This window comes from Oncorhynchus masou, unplaced genomic scaffold (assembly GCF_036934945.1).
Source record: "Oncorhynchus masou masou isolate Uvic2021 unplaced genomic scaffold, UVic_Omas_1.1 unplaced_scaffold_799, whole genome shotgun sequence".
Taxonomy (NCBI): Eukaryota; Metazoa; Chordata; class Actinopteri; order Salmoniformes; family Salmonidae; genus Oncorhynchus; species Oncorhynchus masou.
The window spans coordinates 219,640-237,552 of NW_027014464.1; the positions used below are offsets into that span (position 1 = coordinate 219,640).

General features: G+C 42.5%; 1 protein-coding gene across 2 annotated transcripts in view; it reads right to left on the reverse strand.

Moving 5' to 3' along the window:
* Positions 1–15,252, reverse strand: part of LOC135537492 (zinc finger protein 239-like) — a 70,837-nt gene extending 55,585 nt beyond the window's left edge. The window contains exons 1-3 of one of the 2 annotated variants that reach the window (XM_064963636.1): positions 15,153–15,252; positions 8,979–9,227; positions 4,927–6,928 (exon numbers count right to left, since the gene is read on the reverse strand). In XM_064963636.1, coding sequence (XP_064819708.1) covers positions 5,493–6,928; positions 8,979–9,081 — 1,539 coding nt within the window. In that variant the 5' untranslated portion in view covers positions 9,082–9,227; positions 15,153–15,252 and the 3' untranslated portion in view covers positions 4,927–5,492. Of the gene's footprint in view, positions 1–4,926; positions 6,929–8,978; positions 9,228–15,152 lie in introns of those variants that run through there. The other variant, XM_064963637.1, reaches the window with a different exon arrangement.
* Between the last annotated feature and the right edge of the window lie 2,661 nt (positions 15,253–17,913).

A 17,913-nucleotide genomic window follows, 5' to 3' on the forward strand; every position in this document is an offset into this window, starting at 1 on the left:
CTCCTCCTCCCCTCCCCTCCTCCTCCCCCTCCCTCCTCCCCCCTCCTCCTCCCCCTCCCCTCCCCCTCCTCCTCCTCCTCCCCCTCCCCCTCCTCCTCCCCTCCTCCTAGCCCGTAGAGGGTGCTAAACCCATACAATTCTACAGAGCTGCTGAGACAACATGAAGACCTACCACTATATCACATTTAGTTACTTTCTAGAGACATGGTTTCACGAGCCAACGCAAACTACGTTGTGTTTCAGAGGACGCACGGCTTTCGACCTTTGTCTTTCCTGAGCCCGTGAGGGGGAGTTGTAACGATGAGACAAGATAGTAATTACTTGGATCCCACAAATTGGGGAGAAAAGGGGGTAAAATGTATTTTTTAAATAAAATAAAACTGCACGCAGACATAAAATGGTTATCCATGAGTTCATCTGACTGTGGGCGAGTAGATAATGGGCTTAAACTGTTAAAAATCAAACTATCTCTGCATAGCTAGCATTAGCTGATCAATGTAACCTGTTGGTGGCTAATTGACTGGCCAGTAACGTTAGCATGTTTTCTATGCTAACTTTAACTAGCTATATAACCTATACAGTTGAAGTCGGAAGTTTACAAACACTTAGGTTGGAGTCATTAAAACCCGTTTTTCAACCACTCTACAAATTTCTTGCTAACAAACTATAGTTTTGGCAAGTAGGTTAGGACATCTACTTTGTGCATGACACAAGTCATTTTTCCAACAATTATTTACAGACAGATTATTTCACTTATAATTCACTGTATCAAAATTAGTGGGTCAGAAGTTTATACGCACTAAGTTGACTGTGCCTTTAAACAGCTTGGAAAGTTCCAGAAAATGATGTCATGGCTTTAGAAGCTTCTGATAGGCTAATTGACATCATTTGAGTCAATTGGAGGTGTACCTGTGGATGTATTTCAAGGCCTACCTTCAAACTCAGTGCCTCTTTGCTTGACATCATGGGAAAATCCAAATAAATCAGCCAGGACTTCATAAAAAACATTGTAGACCTCCACAAGTCTGGTTCTACCTTGGGAGCAATTTCCAAATGCCTGAAGGTACCACGTTGATCTGTACAAACAATAGTACGCAGGTATAAACACCATGGGACCACGCAGCCGTCATACCACTCAGGAAGGAGACGCGTTCTGTCTCCTAGAGATTAACATACTTTGGTGCGAAAAGTGCAAATCAATCCCACAACAACAGCAAAGGACCTTGTGAAGATGCTGGAGGAAACAGGTACAAAAGTATCTATATCCACAGTCAAACAAGTTCTATATCGACATAACCTGAAAGGCCGTTCAGCAAGGAAGAAGCCACTGCTCTAAAACTGCCATAAAAAAGCCAGATTAGGTTTGCAACTGCACATGGGGACAAAGATCGTACTTTTGGAGAAATGTCCTCTGATCTGATGAAACAAAAATATAACTGTTTGGCCATAATGACCATCATTATGTTTGGAGGGAAAAGGGGGAGGCTTGCAAGCCGAAGAACACAGTCCCAACCGTGAAGCACTGGGTGGCAGCATCATGTTGTGGGGTTGCTTTGCTGCAGGAGGGACTGGTGCACTTCACAAAATAGATGGCATCATGAGGATGGAAAATTATGTGGATATATTGAAGCAACATCTCAAGACATCAGTCAGGAAGTTAAAGCTTGGTCGCAAAGGGGTCTTCCAAATGGACAATAATATATAATAATAATATATCCCATTTAGCAGACGCTTTTGTCCAAAGCGACTTACAAGTCGGCTGGGGCCACTACTTTTACATATGGGTGGCCCCAGCGGGAATCGAACCCACGACGCTTGGCGTTGCAAGCGCCATGCTCTACCGACTGAGCCACACAGGACAATGACCCCAAGCATACTTCCAGTTGTGGCAAAATGGCTTAAGGACAACAAAGTCAAGGTATTGGAGTGGCCATCACAAAGCCTCAACCCTATAGAAAATTTGTGGGCAGAACTGAAAAAGTGTGTGCGAGCAAGGAGGCCTACAAACCTGACTCAGTTACACCAGCTCTGTTGGGAGGAATGGGCCAAAATTCACCCAGCTTGTGGAAGGCTACCCAAAACGTTTGACCCAAGTTAAACCGTTTTAAGGCAATGCTACCAAATACTAATTGAGTGTATGTAAACTGACCCACTGGGAATGTGATGAAAGAAATAAAAGCTGAAATAAATCACTCTCTACTATTATTCTGACATTTCACATTCTTCAAATAAAGTGGCTAACTGACCTAACTGACCTAAAAGAGGGAATGTTTACTAGGATTAAATGTCAGGAATTGTGAAAAACGGAGTTTAAATGTATTTGGCTAAGGTGTATGTAAACTTCTGACTTCAACTGTATATATCTGAAGTACAATATAAAATGCAACATGCAACAATTTCTAAGACTTTACTGAGTTACAGTTCATACAAGGAAATCAGTCAATTTAAGCCCCAACCTGTGGACTTGGGAGCCAGGCCCACCCACTTGGGAGCCAGGCACACCCACTTGGGAGCCAAGCCCACCCACTTGGGAGCCAAGCCCACCCACTTGTGAGCCAGGCCCACCCACTTGGGAGCCAGACCCACCCACTTGGGAGCCAGACCCACCCACTTGGGAGCCAGGCCCACCCACTTGGGAGCCAGGCCCACCCACTTGGGAGCCAGGCCCAGCCACTTGGGAGGCACACCCACTTGGGAGCCAAGCCCACCCACTTGGGAGCCAGGCCCACCCAGCCAGGCCCAGCCACTTGGGAGCCAGGCACACCCACCAGGCACACCCACTTGGGAGCCAAGCCCACCCACCAACCCACTTGGGAGCCAGGCAACCCACTTGGGAGCCAAGCCCACCCACTTTCAGAATGAGTTTTCCCCACAAAAAGGCTTTATTACAGACAGAAATACTTTATTACGTCAGCCCCCGACGATCTCGCAGGTGAAGAAGCCAGATGTGGAGGTCTTAGGCTGGTGTGGTTACACATGGTTTGCAGTTGTGAGGCTGGTTGGACAAACTGCCCCCCCCAAAAAAAATACATTGGAGGCAGCTGATGGTAGCTCTGGTGGACATTCCTGCAGTCAGCATGTCAACTGTTCCCGCAAACCTTGAGACATATGTGGCATTGTGTTGTGACAAAACTGCACATTTTAATAAAGTGGCGTTTTATTGTCCTAAGCACAAGGTGCACCTGTGTAATGATCATGCTGTTTAATCAGCTTCTTGATATGCCACACCTGTCAGTTGGATGGATTATCTTGGCAAAGGAGAAACGCTCATTAACAGGGACGTAAACAAATGTGCGCACAACATTTGAGAGAAATAAGCTTTTCATGTATTTAGAACATTTCTGGGATTTTATAAATTTCAGCTCATGAAACATGGGACCAACACTTTACATGTTGCATTTTATATTTGTGTTCAGTGTCGTGAGACAACCTGAACCTGTTCCAACAGTTTAAATGACTTCCATCAAATCCCGAGTGGTGCAGCGGTCTAAGACACTGCATCTCAATGCAAGAGGTGTCACTGCAGTACCTGCTTCGAATCCAAGCTGGATCACATCCGGCTGCGATTGGGAGTCCCAGAGGGACTACTAAAGCTGCATGAACTGTCAAGTCTCGACATGTCCTGGGGCAATAGAGTGCGGGAGATAGCCGTCTATCAAAATGTTTTACAGGCACCTGAAAGCTGGCTGGGCAACAGGAGAGCGCCCCATCTGTCCACCACTAAACTTTGTACCGGCTGCTTAAAAAGGCAAGAGAACCATGGACCATGCCTCAGGACTACCTGACATGATGACTCCTTGCTGTCCCCAGTCCACCTGGCCGTGCTGCTGCTCCAGTTTCAACTGTTCTGCCTGTGATTATTATTATTTGACCATGCCTGTCATTTATGAACATTTGAACATCTTGGCCATGTTCTGTTACAATCTCCACCCGGCACAGCCAGAAGAGGACTGACCACCCCTCATAGTTTGGTTCCTCTCTAGGTTTCTTCCTAGGTTTGGGCCTTTCTAGGGAGTTTTTCCCTAGCCACCGTGCTTCTACACCTGCATTGCTTGCTGTTTGGGGTTTTAGGCTGGGTTTCTGTAGAGCACTTTGAGATATCAGCTGATGTACGAAGGTCTATATAAATACATTTGATTTGATTTGAGAAAATGATTTTTTTTTTTTTAAATGTATTCAGACATCTAATGTACAGGATTTCCCATGTGCATTTTTTTATTATTTTATTTAACCTTTATTTAAGTGTTCGGTTTCCCGCACAAATGCCAGTATGCATTCTAAAAACGGTGGAAAAGGCAACATATGACAATAACACAACTGATGGCAGTTGCTAACTACTGTAGCTAACTAGCCACTGTAGCTAGCAAGCAATGCTAAAAAGAGATTGCAAACGGGTTAGCATAACTAGCCAAACAAAAAAGTTTTTTTCCCCCCTAAATATTAGCTAATTGACTAGTATTTATGAGGCCAGCAAACAAATTCCTCACATACTAGGAACGCATTTCCTCCAACGTTATACTGAAAAAGGAGCCTCTCGGTCACAAAACAAGTTTTCTGGAGACTTGTGAGAGTGCTGATGACGTCGCTCACTGCTTTTGGTAGCCTGATTGCACCCAGACTGAGGAGCACACAATTGTCGTGACTTTATTTTCATTAATCTGATGACTGTTGTGTATCTAAATAAACTAGCTCTGTTTGTAACCCGATTAAATTAATCACGTAACAATTAACTCATTAGGAATTTGGGGCACCATGAGAGCATCTCCCGAATTAAACTCTAAAAAAGGTAATTATCTATCACATCCATAAAAACAGTCAACGTATCAATCATAACCTCGTCTCATATCATCATTCTGAACCGTCGTAACCTCCTGCATCTCCAAAAACCCCAGCCTTACTTATGATTCAGTACTACACAAATTGATTTAATTATTTATTTACTAGCTAACTAAATGATAACACAGGATAAACATACACACTTAATACATGAGAAAAGGTCCCTAGCGGACTGACACAATATAGTGTGTTTTTTTTTTTTTACAAAAGGAGAGAGAGAAAAACGACACTTATCATTGATGCATTTTTAGAAACATTTTAGAAACTATTCTCACAGTAATCATATACTTTGCAAACGAGAAGAAATCATGAATGTATTTACATGTGAATGCCTTCGTTCGCTGGTTATCTGACGGGACCAGACCTTCTTAGAGAGGGTGTGCGGCCTTTCCCGCGGCACGTTTGTAAGGTTCTGATTGTCCAAAAGGGTTTCCTCTAAAATGAGTTCCGGCACCTATTTCAGTACAAGTCTAGCAATGAGATTAAAATCACCTATTTCAGTCCAAGTCAATGAGATTAAAATAACCTATTTCAGTCCAAATCAAGCAATGAGATTAAAATCACCTATTTCAGTCCAAGTCAATGAGATTAAAATCACCTATTCCAGTCAAAGTCAAGCAATGAGATTAAAATCACTCCATCACCTAATTTTAATTTTAGCTGGTCTGAGAGAACTGATGAGTCTTCTCTCCTTTATGTATACGTTGGTGTGTTTTTAAGTTGCTCTGTTGAGAGAAACTCTTCCCACAGACAGAGCAGGAGTAAGGCTTCTCTCCTGTGTGTATACGTTGATGTGTGTTTAAATGGTTCTGTTGAGAGAACCTCTTCCCACAGTCAGAGCATATGTAAGGCTTTTCTCCAGTGTGTGTTCTCAGATGAGTTTTTAGATCAATTGATGTTGTGAAGCATTTTCCACAGTCACAGCAGGAGTAAGGCTTCTCTCCTGTGTGTAGACGTTGGTGTTTCTTGAAGCTGCTCTGTTGAGAGAAACTCTTCCCACAGTCAGAGCAGATGTAAGGCTTTTCTCCAGTGTGTGTTCTCTGGTGAACTTTTAGATCAGATGATGTTGTGAAGCATTTTCCACAGTCAGAGCAGGAATAAGGCTTCTCACCTGTGTGTAGATGTTGGTGTATCTTGAAGCTGCTCTGTTGATAGAAACTCTTCCCACAGTCAGAGCAGACATAAGGCTTTTCTCCAGTGTGTGTTCTCTGATGAACTTTTAGATCATATGATGTTGTGAAGCATTTTCTACAGTCAGAGCAGGAGTATGCCTTCTTTTCTATGTGTATACGTTCATGTGATTTTAAATGGTTCCGTTGAGAGAAACTCTTCCCACAGTCGGAGCAGTAGTAAGGCTTCTTTCCTGTATGTATACGTTCATGCGATTTTAAGGTACCCAATCGGGAGAAACTCTTCTCACAGTCAGAGCAGGAGTATGGCTTCTCTCCTGTATGTATACGTTGGTGTGCTTTAAAGCTACCCTGGTGGGAGAAACTCTTCCTACAGTCAGAGCAGTAGTAAGGCTTAATTCCTGTATGTATACGTTTATGCAATTTTAGGGTACCCAATCGGGAGAAGTTCTTTCCACAGTCAGAGCAGGAGTACGGCTTCTCTCCTGTATGTATACGTTGGTGTGCTTTTAAGCTACCCTGGTGGGAGAAACTCTTCCCACAGTCAGAGCAGATGTAAGGCTTCTCTCCAGTGTGTGTTCTCATATGAACTGTTAGCTCAGATGAGGTTGTGAAGCATTTTCCACAGTCACAGCAGGAGTAAGGCTTCTCTCCTGTGTGTATACGTTGGTGTTTTTTTAGGTTGGTCTGTTGAGAGAAACTCTTCCCACAGTACGAGCAGTAGTAAGGCTTCTCTCCTGTGTGCACTCTCTGATGAACTGTCAGAGCCTTTGATGTTGTGAATCTCTCCCCAGAGTCAGTACAGGGATACAGACTCTCTCCTGTGTGTATTTTTAAGTGTAATTTTAGATTTGATAGTAATGGGAACATCTCCTCACAATGTGGGCAGTGATGAGACCTCTTAGCTCTCTGATCTTCCTGCTGTTGCCCTCTGGATGTAGAGAATGTCTCAACATGGTCTCCTGTGTGAACAACATCAAAAGAACCAGTCAGTTGGTGTGATATACAGTACCAGTCAAAAGTTTGGACACACCTACTCATTCAACGGTTTTTCTTTAAATATTTACTACTTTGTAATACCAAAAGTGTGCAAAGTTGTCATCAAGGCAAAGGGTGGCTACTTTGAATACAAAATATATTTTGATTTGATTTTGGTTTGTTTAACACTATTTTGGTTACTACATGATTCCATATGTGTTATTTCATAGTATTGATGTCTTAACTATTATTCTACAATGTAGAAAATAGCAGAAAAAAAGAAAAACACTTGAATGAGTAGGTGTTGTCAGGATTCACCTATGGGTCATGATTTGGGGCTGTACAAATAGTTGATGTATTAGAATATGTGATTATGCTTATGTTATATTAATAGAAGGGGAGGGGTTAAAAGACCCCTCCCTCCTTACATTTATAAGGTTTTATACTACAGATTAACAATATAAATTCATTGTAGAGGTTTTAGTATTGTTCTACAGTTGTATTTTAGTTCTCTCTCTCTCTCTCTCTGCCTCATTATAAAGAGGCCCCTCTTAGAAATGTGTGACTTCGACAGGCCCTTAGACAGGCCTCTGCAGGGAGTGAAGGAGACAAGACTCGGTAAACATTACACAATAAATCCGCTTTGGGACGAGGGGACATTTACTGCTAAGTGTTACGCTAACAGTTAAAAGGACCTGTTTATACAGCTCTGTAAGCACGGTTTTGGTCCCAGGAGTAGAGGATGATGGATGTAGGCAGTGACATCATCAGGGCGCGACTCAGGGTTTAATAAAACAACTGGAGGCCTTTCGTTGGATGCAGAACTTTACTCTGAAACGTGCATGCTATGTGTTCCTTCTTTCTGCAAATTGCATTAATAAAGGTTTTTGAATTATTTAATTAAAGATAATTTTCATAATGCTAATTTCACCAACGAACCAATGACTGACAAGGAAGGAAGTAAGGAACGAACCCTAACGGTGTGTCCAAACGTTCACCTGGCACTGTACTTATTTAATGAAGCTCCATCTGCATTGCTCTTTGGGGTTTAGGTTTCTGTAAAGAACTGTGTAACAACTGCTGATGTACAAAGGGTTTTTATAAAATACATGTGGCATGTATAAGTGCTCATGAAGCAGTTATACTGCAACTTTTCATACACAGTGGGAAGTTGGAATGAAAAGCAAGTTTTGTACAGTCTGGTGTTCTTCAGAGATGTGATGTCAGAATGACAGAATTCACAATAGCAATAGACTGGGTCATAACTAATGGAGGTATACCCTATGAAGGGAGCTTATAGATAGAATTAAACCTATTAATAGACTGGGTCATAACTAATGGAGGTATACCCTATGAAGGAATACTACTAATAGACTGATAACTAATGAATTAAACCTACTAATAGACTGGGGTATACATAACTTATAGATGGAGACTGGGTCATAACCTATGAAGGTATACCTACTATGAAGGAGCTTATAGATAGAATTAAACCTATTAATAGACTGGGTCATAACTAATGGAGGTATACCCTATGAAGGAAACTTACAGATAGAATTAAACCTACTAATAGACTGGGTCATAACTAATGGAGGTATACCCTATGAAGGGAGCTTATAGATAGAATTAAACCTACTAATAGACTGGGTCATAACTAATGGAGGTATACCCTATGAAGGAAACTTATAGATATAATTAAACCTACTAATAGACTGGGTCATAACTAATGGAGGTATACCCTATGAAGGGAACTTATAGATATAATTAAACCTACTAATAGACTGGGTCATAACTAATGGAGGTATACCCTATGAAGGGAACTTATAGATAAACCTAATTAAACCTACTAATAGACTGGGGTCATAACTAATGGAGGTATACCCTATGAAGGGAACTTATAGATATAATTAAACCTACTAATAGACTGGGTCATAACTAATGGAGGTATACCCTATGAAGGGAGCTTATAGATAGAATTAAACCTACTAATAGACTGGGTCAAAACGTATGGCGGTCTATTACTCCTGCTCTTACCATGACTAACAGTTGTCCTAATCTTCTCTTCCTCTTCTTCATCTTTAATGTTGACATTCAGCTCCAGTGTTTGACTGCAGTCTTCCTGCTTCACTGATGCCATCTCTGGATCCTGCAGAGCAAACTGGCCTCCACTGTCACAATCAGGACCCAGTGACTGTGGGTTTGGAGTCAGTGTGGAAGGAGAGTGACAGGATTGGTTTGGCTTCACTGTTGATGTTACCGGCCTGAGACTGAATCTGAGTCGGTCTGTAGTAATAAAGACAAACGGACACAAAAGTTATTGTCTTGATAGTTCTGGCGCTTTCTATATTCTCTAAAAATGTATTTTTTCTTGTTCAATCATCTCATTTCAATAGATCAGGTAGATAAACATTGACAACAAAACATTAATTCAAAACATTAGACCGACAGTTCACACTTTAAATAACACAAATAAGAGATAGATCTAAATGTACAGAATGGTTACCTGGAGGGAAATGAGGGTTGTGCTTTTTCAATGTCAGTCAAGGGGAGGGTTTAGTATTGTTTTAATCTAGTCCAGAAGAGGGTCATGTCATTTGTAATTGATGACATGTCAATATTTCTCAGTGTTTAAGAATGAGTTGCTTATTAGGCTTTATAAACTGGGTGGTTGGAACCCTGAACGCTGATTGGCTGACAGCCGTGGTATATCACACCATATACCAGGGGGATGATAAAACATTCCTTTTTTCTGTTCTAATTCCATTGGTAACCAGTTTATAATAGCAATAAGGCACCTCAAGGGTTTGTGGTATATGTCCAACATATCAGGGTTAAGGGCTGTATCCAGGCCCTCCACAACAGCCCTTATCCCTGGTATACTGGCCACATAACAAACCCCCTCTGACCTTATCCCTGGTATACTGGCCACATAACAAACCCCCTCTGACCTTATCCCTGGTATATTGGCCACATAACAAACCCCCTCTGACCTTATCCCTGGTATATAGGCCACATAACAAACCCCCCTCTGACCTTATCCCTGGTATATAGGCCACATAACAAACCCCTCTGACCTTATCCCTGGTATATAGGCCACATAACAAACCCCCTCTGACCTTATCCCTGGTATACTGGCCACATAACAAACCCCCTCTGACCTTATCCCTGGTATATAGGCCACATAACAAACCCCCTCTGACCTTATCCCTGGTATATAGGCCACATAACAAACCCCCTCTGACCTTATCCCTGGTATATTGGCCACATAACAAACCCCCTCTGACCTTATCCCTGGTATATAGGCCACATAACAAACCCCCTCTGACCTTATCCCTGGTATATAGGCCACATAACAAACCCCCTCTGATCTTATCGCTGGTATATATCAATGTGTGGCAGATGCCTCCCCTCATCTCTGATTCTCTGCTGGACGCACAATGTCAAGTGGGACTATAGGCTATTTAGTGTGATGTCAATCAAATGATCCATAGCCTATAGAATACCAAGTGCATGCTGGGAGGAAGCACAGAGCAAAGTTATACTGTATTTCTATGATAGTTGCTGAGATGGTGTAAATACAACTAGGCTGCATTACACACTGCAGAAGGTTATTCCAACCCTGAGCCCCGACTAGGCTGCATTACACACTACAGAAGGTTATTCCAACCCTGAGCCCCGACTAGGCTGCATTACACACTACAGAAGGTTATTCCAACCCTGAGCCCCGACTAGGCTGCATTACACACTACAGAAGGTTATTCCAACCCTGAGCCCCGACTTGCTCTGCTTGTTGATTCAAAACGTTTTTTTTTAATGCTACCTAACCAATGGCTGTGCTGTGTCGGCCTATCCTAACCAATGGCTGTGCTGTGTCGGCCTATCCTAACCAATGGCTGTGATGTGTCGGCCTATCCTAACCAATGGCTGTGATGTGTCATCCTATCCTAACCAATGGCTGTGCTGTGTCATCCTATCCTAACCAATGGCTGTGCTGTGTCATCCTATCCTAACCAATGGCTGTGCTGTGTCATCCTATCCTAACCAATGGCTGTGCTGTGTCATCCTATCCTAACCAATGGCTGTGCTGTGTCATCCTATCCTAACCAATGGCTGTGCTGTGTCATCCTATCCTAACCAATGGCTGTGCTGTGTCGGCCTATCCTAACCAATGGCTGTGCTGTGCCGGCCTATCCTAACCAATGGCTGTGCTGTGTCATCCTATCCTAACCAATGGCTGTGCTGTGTCATCCTATCCTAACCAATGGCTGTGCTGTGTCATCCTATCCTAACCAATGGCTGTGCTGTGTCATCCTATCCTAACCAATGGCTGTGCTGTGTCATCCTATCCTAACCAATGGCTGTGCTGTGTCATCCTATCCTAACCAATGGCTGTGCTGTGTCATCCTATCCTAACCAATGGCTGTGCTGTGTCATCCTATCCTAACCAATGGCTGTGCTGTGTCATCCTATCCTAACCAATGGCTGTGCTGTGTCATCCTATCCTAACCAATGGCTGTGCTGTGTCATCCTATCCTAACCAATGGCTGTGCTGTGTCATCCTATCCTAACCAATGGCTGTGCTGTGTCATCCTATCCTAACCAATGGCTGTGCTGTGTCATCCTATCCTAACCAATGGCTGTGCTGTGTCATCCTATCCTAACCAATGGCTGTGCTGTGTCATCCTATCCTAACCAATGGCTGTGCTGTGTCGGTCAATGGTGGCAGTTGAGGAAGAGAGTGAAAGGTTTCTTCACATTTTGTTGTTGTTGATTAGACCACGTTCCCCAAAAACATAAACCACCATCTTGCACGCGGACTAACCTATTCCTCAACCCACCCGGCACTCTTTAAATAGCCGGCACTCTTTAAATAGCCTATTCCTCAACCCACCAGGCACTCTTTAAATAGCCTATTCCTTAAATAGCCTATTCCTCAACCCACAAGCTACCTTTCCTGTGCTTTTTTAATTATTTTTATTTTTTATTTAACCAGGCAGGTCAGTTAAGAACAAATTCTTATTTTCAATGATGGCCTAGGAACAGTGGGTTAACTGCCTGTTCAGGGGCAGAACGACAGATTTGTACCTTGTCAGCTCGGGGATTTGAACTTGCAACCTTTCGGTTACTAGTCCAACGCTCTAACCACTTGGCTACCCTGACGCCCCAAATAGCCTCCATGTCAGTGAAGGGCTGTTGAGTTAAAACCCAGACTCCACTTGAGGGATTAAGCCACAGGCCTCTTTTAGTGAAGATGATGTCTAGTGGTTAGAGCGTTGGACTAGTAACCGGAAGGTTGCAAGTTCAAATCCCCGAGCTGACAAGGTACAAATCTGTCGTTCTGCCCCTGAACAGGCAGTTAACCCACTGTTCCCAGGCCATCATTGAAAATAAGAATTTGTTCTTAACTGACCTGCCTGGTTAAATAAAAAATAATTTAAAAAGCACAGGCCTACCACTTGTTTGATTATGCCACAGGCCTCTTTTAGTGAAGAAGATGTCAAACAGCACAGGCCTACCACTTGAGGGATTATGCCACAGGCCTCTTTTAGTGAAGAAGATGTCAAACAGCACAGGCCTACCACTTGAGGGATTATGCCACAGGCCTCTTTTAGTGAAGAAGATGTCAAAAAGCACAGGCCTACCACTTGTTTGATTAACATGAAGAAAATTAACCTGATCTGATTATATAAAGAGATCTATAACAGTGTTTTGGTCAGCGCTGCGTTACGCTGGAAACAGGCTGTAAAATAACCAGGAAAGAAGTGACTCAGATGCATATCACGGTTTCATTTCTTCGACATTCAGAGGCTGAGATATAACCTTCTATATCCTACGAGACAAAACAAAAAGAAATATACTAAGCTAATTCTGTCACTATCAATTTATTAAGCTATTTACTGGTCTGTACAATAGAAGATGTTTAAACCCAGACAGCTTTTAGGGAAATATTTGTTGGGTTAAAGACACAGAATGAGAGTAGCCAGCAGTTAGAGCTTTACATTTCTCTGCTAAAAGACTGGATGGTCAATCCGATATCTGACTGCAGATGCATCCGGGCTTTTATACTTCTAGCGCTTAACGGAGCAGAGCTGTTGTCAAGGGAGCAAGTTTGTGTTTATATTGGACCTCCCGCCCCCACCTCCCGCCCACCAATCATGTCAATGCAGTGCTATACGGAGCCCTTCACATTGTTACAAAACTTGTAGAGGCACACGGCGATGCGTTCGGAGCTTGATTTGACCTCTGCCTCCGTGGGTTCAGAAATTGTGTCACACCCTCCCTAAGAAGCTTCCGGACACATTTTGGGATCAAACATGAATTGTCTTTTACTCTGTCTGGCGTGGAAAGGTAGCTGGTATTTTACTCTGTCTGGCGTGGAAAGGTAGCTTGTCTTTTACTCTGTCTGGCGTGGAAAGGTATCTGGTCTTTTACTCTGTCTGGCGTGGAAAGGTAGCTGGTCTTTTACTCTGTCTGGCGTGGAAAGGTAGCTTGTCTTTTACTCTGTCTGGCGTGGAAAGGTAGCTGGTCTTTTACTCTGTCTGGCGTGGAAAGGTAGCTGGTATTTTACTCTGTCTGGAGTGGAAAGGTAGCTTGTCTTTTACTCTGTCTGGCGTGGAAAGGTAGCTTGTCTTTTACTCTGTCTGGCGTGGAAAGGTAGCTGGTCTTTTACTCTGTCTGGCGTGGAAAGGTAGCTGGTCTTTTACTCTGTCTGGCGAGGAAAGGTAGCTTGTCTTTTACTCTGTCTGGCGTGAAAAGGTAGCTTGTCTTTTACTCTGTCTGGCGTGGAAAGGTAGCTTGTCTTTTACTCTGTCTGGCGTGGAAAGGTAGCTTGTCTTTTACTCTGTCTGGCGTGGAAAGGTAGCTTGTCTTTTACTCTGTCTGGCGTGGAAAGGTAGCTTGTCTTTTACTCTGTCTGGGGTGGAAATGTTGAACTATTTAAAGTACCATGATCAGATGGTCTCACATTTGATTATTTGTAAACAGGGACAGTTTCGTTGTAAACGAGACACATTGATTTGGCATCGGAGAAATATGATAAGATGAACACACAGGCCTCTCTCTCTGTCTGTACATTCTTAACCCGTGTGGTAATAAAAAATATTCTGCTAATAAGTATAATGAGTAGACTTGCATGAAATGTTTATAAAAGGCAATGTTTTTCTCAGACCTGCAAATACAATGATAGATTCATGGAATGCTTTTACCATAAAATAGATGTCAACCCCCACTCTTGTTCACGGTGGTCTGCGAACCCACAACCTTCTGGCCCGCAGCCCTGAACGCGATCAGAATTCCTGCGTTGCCTAGCAACGCTTACAGGACGAAGAACAGTTAATAAAGTTCATATCTAAAGGCTCTGGTCTGTCCAAGAAGTGTTGGTAGACATGTTCTCTACTATCCACCTTGTTTTAATCATTAGTTTGAGGTATAAATAGAGCGTCTTTTTTCTCCTTTTTTTCAAGCGTTCATGGAGGGTTTATGTCTAATATATTTTGCTCACCAGACGGACATCAATTTTCCTTTCAGATATCCGTATTAAAAATAATGTTCACTACCTAAGTGCAGTTAATCTATAGTAGTCTTCCTAAATTCACAAATTACTAAGTAAACAAGTAATGCAAGGTTGCAGTTTGGGGCAGAACTATGTCATATTTTCCACTTTCACTCACAAAAACAGATTGTATTTCCCATTCACACCATAGTAACAACTATAGAAAAATATAGAAACAACTGAATGTGCCTGAATATTGTTACAGTGACATGTGGAAATCAGACGAACATGACATTCTGCTTCTAAACAGTAAAACAACCCTGAAACTGTCTCTCTGGTGCAGCCGCACAGCCTGCAAGTCTATTGACTCAGACCGAGAGGCGCCGCCATTTTACCAGCTCATAAACATATGGAAATAATCAGAATAATAAACATGTCAAACGAACTCAGAAATCTCAAATCAATTGATTCTTTGTAAAATTACGTTGACGAAATAATGTACATTAAATGTACATCCATTCACTCTGACAAACTTAGCTAGCTAAATGTGACTTCTAAAATTATATTTAATCACGTTCTTCACTCACTCGGTTTAGCACAAAACTGAAACGTCATAAAACCTTTAACAAACGCGATAATACCTTGACGGATTTGTTACCTCACATGTTACGACATGTTCTTTCGATATTAGAAAGTTTAAACGTGCTATTGCATACCTTTAGTTAATACTTCTGAAACGGACACAGCCGCTATCGCCTTCAGAGAACAATTGTGGCTGAAGCCTGCCCGGAACTTCCTGTTCCCCGACTATCAAAACGCAACAGGACTTCTTCTTCTTCGGTGGGTTTAATGGTGGTTGGCATTCAATATGTTGCATTAGTTTATTTAGTCAATCTTTTCTTAACTCAGGTGTTGCAAGAAGGACAATAAGGGTATTATCTTTGAAAAACAGGGTGCTGAAAAACGGAGGTTTCTTTTTTTGTTGGTCAAGATATAACTTGAGGGAGCCAAATAACACTGTTTGGTTGTAATCAAGCTCTGACTTCACTACTTGTTTTGACCAGTGCCTATAGTCTGATAGACGTCGTACTTTGTGCTGATTATTTGAAATAAACATACCGCTTATTTTGTCCATAAAGCTGTAGGAATTGAATTAAGTGTCTGGTTAAGATCATTTAAAATGCTCATCCTCCGGCAGATTACTCCTCTACTTTACTGAGAGAGAGCACCTGATAGTTCAACTACTTGAATTTAGATGGTTGTTACGAGAGAGAGGGAGAGAGAGATCGGGAGGGAGAGACAGAGACAGAGAGACAGATGCAGGATACATTTGATTGAATCTTTTCTGTGGAGCCCTACACCTCTGGGGCCCCTGTTCTGTGGAGCCCTCCTACTCCTCGTCCCCTGTTCTGTGGCCTCTCCCCATATGAAATATGTAATTACAACTAATGAATTCATGCTCAGGATTCATTGAGGATGTCTATCATATACTGGGTAGATTCATTATGCCTCAAGGTTGGATCTGGATAGGAGAAGGAAAACAGAAAGTATCTGAAAATGATCACTGTGTTGAACTCAATGCACAACGTTTGACCTGGGCCCTGTGCACTGTATAGGGAACCCTACAGCTACAGCCACACACGTCAGTACAGGCCTGAGTACAGTCTGAACAGCCCGTTGTCATAGCAGCCACGCCATCAGTAGGTCAAGAACTCACTGTTAAATCCATTATTAAAAAATACATTTAAAAAATGGAAAGAATATGGCACAAGCGCTACTTCTGACTAAAGAAGGCCGTCCACCAAAACTCAGTGAGGGTAAGGAAGGTATTAGACCGAGAAGCAACCAAGAGGCCAATGGTAACTGTGAAAGAGCTGGAGAGATCCACAGCTGAGACGGGAGAAACCGGCCATGGGACAACGACCACCTGTACATTCCACAAAGCTGGGCTGTATGGAAGCCCGGCGAGAGAAAAAAGCCATTGCTGAAAAAAGGCGAGACCTGAATCCAATTGAGAATCTGTGGCCTTTGAAATTGCTGTTGACTAATGTTCCCCATCCAACTTGAAAGCGCTGAAGTAATTTTCCCAAGAAAAAATTGGCAAAAATGGCAGGATTCAGATATGCAAAGTTCTTAAAGCCTTACCCAGAAAGACTCACAGCTGTAATTACTGCCAACGGTGCATCTACTAAGTATTGACTTGGGGGTGACAACTTATGCATCCAACAAGTTTAGTTGTTTTTTGTTTTGTAACTTTTGTGTCACAATAGAAAAATACACTACATCTCATGGGCATTAATATGGAGTTGGTCCCCCCTTTGCTGCTATAAGAGCAGCCACTCTTCTGGGAAGGCTTTCCACTAGATGTTGGGACATTGCTGCGGCGACTTGCTTCCATTCAGCCCAAAAAAAGCATTAGCGAGGTAAGGGCACTGACGTTGGGCGATTAGGCGTGGCTCGCAGTCTGCGTTCCAATTCGTCCCAGAGGTGTTTGATGGGGTTCAGGTCAGAGCTCTGTGCAGGCCAGTCAAGTTCTTCCACACCGATCTTGACAAAACCATTTCAGTATGGACCTCGCTTTGTGTACAGGGGTATTGTCATGCTGAAACAGGAAAGGCCCTTGCCCAAACTGTTGCCACAAAGTTGGAAGCACAGACTTGTCTGGAATACCATTGTACACTGTAGTGTTAGATTTCCCTTCACTAGAACTGAGGGGTTTTGCCCGAACCATAAAAAAAACAGCCCCAGACCATTATTCCTCCTCCACCAAACTTTACAGTTGCCACTATCACAAGAACAGCACTTACAGTTGACTGGGGCAGCTCTAGCACGGCAGAAATTTGACTAACTGACTTGTTGGAAAGGTGGCACCGTCATAGGATTTCATAGGATGTTTGTCTATGGAGATTGCATGGCGGTGTGCTCGATTCTATACACCTGTCAGCAACGGCTGTGGCTGAAATAGCCAAATCCACTAATTTGAAGGGGTGTCCACATACATTAGTATATATAGTGCAGTTTGCACCTTCTTAAGTATGTCAGGGCTGGACATGAGCTTTTCTTGCCACTTGTCCAAATTATTTTTTACTTGTTCATTAGTTTAAAAAATACTTCTCTGAAACGGAAAAATTCTGTAGTAGTAAAAAAAAAGAAAAAAGAACTATTGGCAGATGCCATTTGATAATTCTTGTAATTTTAATAACAGTGTAACAACCCCTGACTCTCCAACAACATGGAAACTATGGAAACTAACCATGGAAACTATAACAAACTGAATCCGCAGACCATAAAGTGCATCATTGAGTTTATTGACATTTTCCTTTGTGTGGCAGAACTGATGAATTACCATAATAATACGAATAGAATAAAGACCTATGACAGACTAATTAAATCTGCTAGACATGTGTCAACCTCACAATAGCAACATACATACATATATCTCTACAACGCAGTGATTAAAATGTCACAGTCCACATG